This window comes from Grammomys surdaster, unplaced genomic scaffold (genome assembly GCF_004785775.1).
Source record: "Grammomys surdaster isolate TR1022 unplaced genomic scaffold, NIH_TR_1.0 1136, whole genome shotgun sequence".
Taxonomy (NCBI): Eukaryota; Metazoa; Chordata; class Mammalia; order Rodentia; family Muridae; genus Grammomys; species Grammomys surdaster.
In genome coordinates, this window is record NW_021605555.1 from 2,294,047 (window position 1) to 2,300,480 (window position 6,434).

General features: G+C 36.1%; 1 protein-coding gene across 1 annotated transcript; it reads right to left on the reverse strand.

Moving 5' to 3' along the window:
- Positions 1–4,635: 4,635 nt before the first annotated feature.
- Positions 4,636–5,076, reverse strand: LOC114634897 (60S ribosomal protein L31). The gene has a single exon (XM_028783501.1). The coding sequence runs from the start codon at positions 5,057–5,059 to the stop codon at positions 4,682–4,684; it is 378 nt and encodes a 125-aa protein (XP_028639334.1). The 5' UTR covers positions 5,060–5,076; the 3' UTR covers positions 4,636–4,681.
- Between the last annotated feature and the right edge of the window lie 1,358 nt (positions 5,077–6,434).

The following is a 6,434-nucleotide window of genomic DNA, read 5'->3' on the forward strand; positions in this document are numbered from 1 at the left end:
GCCAATCCTGTGAAAGTACAGATTAAGTTGCTTATGATACATTCTTCATTGTTTATGCACATATAAATTCTAGGAGTGGAAGTATTCTTATTTGTGATAATTGAAGGTATTCAAGAAATTGGCTTTCTTATTATATGAGTACACACAGCAAAAGTTAATTATTATTGATGACCTGAAAAATTAATATTATATAATAAAATAAAACTATTTTCATGTTGATTAAAATTAGCTTGATAAAAAACACATGATTACAAAACAAGCTACATAGAAGTATCTTAAATTTTTTCTTACTCATAGTTTATATTATCTTGAAAAAGGACTATCAGAATAAATCCAAATTCTTTAAAATTTTAATTTTTATTATATTTAATTATTTTCTCTCTCTCTCTCCCTCTCTCTCTCTCTCTCTCTCTCTCTCTCTCTCTCTCTCTCTCTCTCTCTCTCTCTCTCTGTGTGTGTGTGTGTGTGTGTGTGTGTATGTGTAGACATAAGTACCATGGTGAATGTGTGTGTGAAGGTCAGAGGACAAATTAAAGGGTTCAATTTTCTTTCTATTATGTCGGTCCCAGGGATCAAATTTGGTGATAAAATTTACTCCTGAGCAATATTGTTGCTATAGTTTTAAATGTTTGAATGTATCCATTTTATATTCTAAAATTATTAAAACAACCAAGTTGAAGTTGACACATTAGGTAGATTTTAATCATTGATCTATAGGAATTTTATTTTTTATTTCTAACAGCCAAATAAGAGAAGAATCTGGTATTAAAAGAATTTAAGACAATATCAGAAATACTGTGGACCCAAGTAGAATCATCTTTTCCCTAAACCCAGGATATCTTATGCATCTGGGTAATTCATGTGCACAATGAAAAGAATGGGGTACACTATCTTCTCTAGACTTTTATAAAAGTGTCATTTTAACAAAATTATAGCATTTTTATTCTTGTGCTTTTCTATAATAAATAGGCTAATTTGCTTACCATTTTTGGCACAGTCTGTATTATAAATTAAAATCTAATTCTAGCTGTTTGCTCTTTCATGGACACACAATACACAGGAAAATAGAATTATCCCCTGAGCTTGTCAACTGTATTATTCCTACATGGTTACAGTTTTTGGTAAACTACTTTCCTCACATTTTGCTCAATATATTTAGTGTGCATATGGAAGTGTCTCTTACAATGTGTATGTTTTCATCCTTTTCTGAGAGAGGAAATAGAAATTGTTTACCAGTTTCATTAGTCACAAACCAGAAATAATTAGTAGCTCACAGTATTTCATATTATGATCTGGACCTAGGATTTCCATGGCTAATTTTATAATAATCAGCTAAATAAATTTTTTTAGTGACAGATTTATTCTTCTTGTTGTTAGGCTTTCCATTGTTTTTGTTGTTATTGAAGACCAACCTTAGTCCCTGTTGATCGATAGGGTGCATGGGATTATGTCAATCATCTTGTATCTGTTGAGGCCTGTTTTGTGACCAATTAAATGGTCTATTTTGGAGAAGGTACCATGAGGTGCTGAAAAGAAGGTATATTCTTTTGTTTCTTTTGTTTTAGTGTCATCCCTTATCTTTTTTGATAATTTTTGGTTGAAAGTTGATTTTATTTGATATTAGAATGGCTACTCCAGCTTGTTTCTTGGGACAATTGGCTTGAAAAATTGTTTTCAGCCTTTTACTCTGAGGTAATGTCTATCTTTGTTAACGAGGTACGTTTCCTATATGCAACAAAATGCTGGATCTTCTTTTCATATCCAGTCTGTTAGTCTATGTCTTTTTAATGGGGAATTGAATCCATTCATGTTAAGAGATATTAAGGAAAAGTAATTGTTGCTTCCTGTTATTTTTGTTATTAGAGGTGGAATTATGTTTTTTGTGGCTATCTTCTTTTAGATTTGTTAGAAGATTACTTTCTTGCTTTTTCTAGGTTGTAGTTTCCCTCCTTGTGTTTGAGTTTTCCATCTATTATCCTTTGTAGGGCTGAATTTTTGAAAAGATATTACATAAATTTGGTTTTGTTGTGGAATATCTTAGTTTCTCCATCTATGGTAATTGAGAGTTTTGCTGTGTATAGTAGTCTGTGCTGGCATTTGTGCTCTCCTAGGGTTTATATGACATCTGTCCAGGATCTTCTGGCTTTTATAGTCTCTGATGAGAAGTCTTGTGTAATTCTTATAAGTCTGCCTTTATATGTTACTTGACCTTTTTCACTTACTGCTTTTAATATTATTCCTTTGTTTTGTGAATTTAGTGTTTTGATTATTTATGTGACAGGAGGAACTTCTTTTCTGGTCTAGTCTATTTGGAGTTCTGTAGGCTTCTTGTATGTTCATCGGCTTCTCTTTCTTTAGATTAGGGAAGTTTTCCTCTATAATTTCGTTGAAGATATTTACTGGCCCTTAAAGTTGCGAATCTTTGCTCTCTTCTATACCTATTATTCTTAGGTTTGGCCTTCTCATTGTGTTCTGAATTTCCTGAATGTTTTGGGTTAGGAGTTGTTTTTTTTGTTTTTTTGTTTTTTGTTTCTTGTTTTTGAGACAAGGTTTCTCTGTGTAGGCCTGGCTGTCCTGGAACTCACTCTGTAGACCAGGCTGGCCTTGAACTCAGAAATCTGCCTGCCTCTGCCTCCCAAGTGCTGGGATTAAAGGCGTGCGCCACTACCTCCCGGCTGGGTTAGGAGTTTTTTGCCTTTTCCATTTTCTTTGACAGTTGTGTCAATGTTTTCCATGGTATCTTTTGCACATGAAACTCTCTATCTCTTGAATTTTGTTGATGATGCTTGTGTCTATGACTCCTGATCTCTTTCCTAGGTTTTCTATCTCCAGGGTAGTCTCCCTTTGTGATTTCTCTATTGTTTCTACTTCCATTTTTATGTCCTGGATGGTTTTGTTCAATTCCTTCACCTGTTTGGTTGTGTTTTCTTGAAATTCTTTAAGGGATTTTTGTGTTTCCTCTTTAAGGGCTTCTACCTGTTTACCTGTGTTCTGTATTTCTTTACGGGATTTACGGGAGTCGTTTATGTCCTTTTTTTTTTTTTTTTTTTTGGTTTTTTTCAAGACAGTATGTCTCTGTGTAACCCTGGCTGTCTTGGAACTCACTCTGTAGACCAGGCTGACCTTGAACTCCAAAATCCGCCTGCCTCTGCCTCCCAAGTGCTGGGATTAAAGGTGTGCGCCACCACTGCCCGGCTGTTTATGTCCTTCTTAAAGTCCTCTATCACCATCATAAGAAGTGATTTTAATTCTGAATCCTGCTTTTCTGGTTTGAAGGGGTGATTGGGGCTTGTTTTGGTGGGAGAACTGGGTTCTGATGATGCCAAGTAACTTTGGTTTCTGTTGCCTATGTTCTTGTGCTTGCCTTTTGCCATCTGGTTAACTCTAGTGCTACCTGCACTCACTGTTTCTGACTGGAGCCTGTCTTTCCAGTTATCTTGCTTGTGTAGAACTCCTCAGAGTTCAGATGTCTCTGTGATCCTGAGCTCCTGAGTGGAAGAACTCCTGGGACTCAGGTTGCCTCTGGGATCCTGAAATTTTGCTGCTCTGAATGTAGTGGATCCTCTAGAATGGCTCAGGATATGGTGTCTTCACAAGAGCAGATCAGCTAGGTGACTACCCCAGCCAAAAAGATCAAGGGAGGGCCAGAAGAGGTATTCTGGAGGGGTGGGGTTTGGGTGGCTGATGGGTCCTGTGCACCCCTGGCTCCCAGCTATAGCTCTCAGGCAGAGGGTAGTGGGAGAGTGTTCTTACCTGCTGCTCTGAGTGCAGTGGCTCCTCTAGGATGTCTCAGGATATGGTGTCTTCACGGGAGCAGACCAGCTAGGTATCTGCCCCAGCCAAGAGGAAAAGTCCAAGCTGTATTCTTATTTTAAAATGTTGAGGTTATTATGAATAAGTGTCTACTGTTTCACTACACAGAATTAAAATTATGGCTTGACAGAGAAAAATATATGAGAACTAAATTGTACAATTACCACTTTCTGTGGACCAAATAATGTAGTTATCCAATCAGCCTAACAACACTGTTTAATGATAATGTGTTGTTTTTTTCACAGTTAAAAATTGGTTATAACAGCTTAATAATGGCTATATTACTAAAGAGAAAAATTTTAACATTAAGGTTTTTTAAATTAATCATTCCATTCAATTTTTAAGAATGCTTCATTTGTTCACAACTGTCTTAAAATGGAGGGCATTGAGTAAATTCCTCTATGCTAAAAAATATTAACTTTTAACACATTCATTAGGCTAAAGACTTTAGATTCTACGTCTGATTGTTATCTAAAAGGTAAAAGAGGAACAGAATCATCAGGCACAGAAATTACTAAAGAATAAAAAGAGAAAAAGTCAATAATGGATTCCACATGCTGCGCAAATTCACACCCCACTTTTTTCTTTTCTGCTGGCCCTGGACTGTGAAAGTTCTCTGAGAGAGATTCAGAGCTTACTTTACAGCATACTCATTTATCTCTCTTGAGGAACCTTCCCCACCCGCTCCATCTTTTCTCCCTCAGCTTGGCTCTTCGCTCCCTTATTACCTACTGGCTTAATTTTTGTATCTCTTCAATAAAAATCTCACCAGAGCACAGATACTCTTGTGGAATTTCTACTCTCTAAATTTCTTTTTCTTTTTTTTTTTTTTTTGGCAGTACTGCAACTTTATTTGACATTCAGCAGGTTAGTTCTCATCCACATTGACCGTCTGTAGATTTTTGAATGTGGTAACAGGCACGTAAGTTACCAAGGTGTAGAGCTTGTTTGGTGAATCCTCATCTTCATTACGTTTTCTGGACAAACGTACTCTGATGCGATATGGAACATTCCTTATTCCCTTGGCCCAGACGGCTTTATTGAGCCTGGTGTCAATGCGCACATCTGGAGTCCCCATTTCCTTCATGGCAAACTTTCGAATTTCTTTGAGTGCCCGAGGAGCACGCTTCTTGAAGCCCACTCCATGGATGCGCTTGTGAATGTTGATGGTGTATTCTCGGGTCACCACCTCGTTGATGGCAGAACGGCCCTTCTTCTTCTCGCCACCCTTCTTTGCGGGAGCCATTCTGCCGGGCCCAAGTTGGAAAGTACTCTCTAAATTTCTAGTCCCTGACAAATTGAAAATACTGTTCAAAACATGATAATTTAATGAACAAGATACTGAGTAAAAATTTTAAACTAATTATTGGACATAGTTGAGAACTATTTAATAAATTCTAAACAACTAAAGATTATTTGTACTGAAATTTTGTCTTGATGTTATTGTGAGCCATAGATGTGAAACCAAAAATAGGCACTGACTGTGAGAAATGGTTGGGTTGTGATCTTTGACTGAGATAAATGCCATTTTTTTTCTTATTCCATTTGATGAATGTTGGCCTGCCTTCACACAAATCAATATAAAAATCTTATAGAATTGATGTGATGTTTGAATCATTTTGTGTATTCAGGGTTTTTCTAGTTTTTCTACTTAGAATCAGCACACAACAAGCAAAAGACTTCCACAGTCTAACAACCTGCCAATAACAATTGGATGAAATGTGATCTGATTATATATACCTGCCTCCTTTTTTGGCTTTCTACTCACCCTCTTTGAAAGCTTCTTAGCCTTCAATAGTCATCCAACTACTTCATTCATTTTATATTAAAACTTCTCCATATGGAAAATATTGGCACCAATCCTTATTCATCTGACTTATTTCATTTAAATAGGTTCATCTGCCATTCTACCATTTTTTTCTACAGTTAATGGGATTCTTCTTCTTCTTCTTTTTAAATATGTCCTCTGTGTTCTTTTTTTATTAGATATTTTATACCAGTTTAATTACATGCAAATATTAAGGTCAGTTCTAGGTTGAAGAACTAGCAATACAATAGATGCAAATAGTCAAGGAACAAGCAAAGCTATAAACAAAGTCCCATGATCACTCCCATGATCACTGTTTCTAGTGGCTTATAAGGATGACCAAAATATCTGAGCCAACTTCCCTGTCCTAGCCCAAAGTCATTTTCATGCCTGAAACCTACTTCTTTGTTCTAGCCTAAGATTTATATTCCTGCCTGAAATTACTTCTTTGTTCTAGCCTAATGTGGGATTTTTTTCTTATGAATGTATAATACTCTAGAATATAAAAAAATACATATATGAATGATATACATGTGAGAATGTGTGTGCATGTGATTTTTATTCCTATGTTCATATGTTCCTACAGAGGTTGTGCAGCTTTACATTTATAAACAGTACTGCAGTGCATGTACATAGATGTTCATTATATATGCTAGTCTGTTTTCTTTAGTCTTATACTCACAAGTGTCACAGATGTATCAAATGGCAGCCATATTCCTACTTCGTAGTGGGTTGGCCTGATGCTACTTGCATTCTAATGCTAATTTGGGCCTTCAAAGACAAAATAATTGCACCTAGATGCTGGTTAACTGAC

Bases quoted from the DNA above. Each gene is read 5' to 3' on its own strand.
- LOC114634897 (XM_028783501.1), bottom strand. From the start codon at position 5,059: ATGGCTCCCGCAAAGAAGGGTGGCGAGAAGAAGAAGGGCCGTTCTGCC.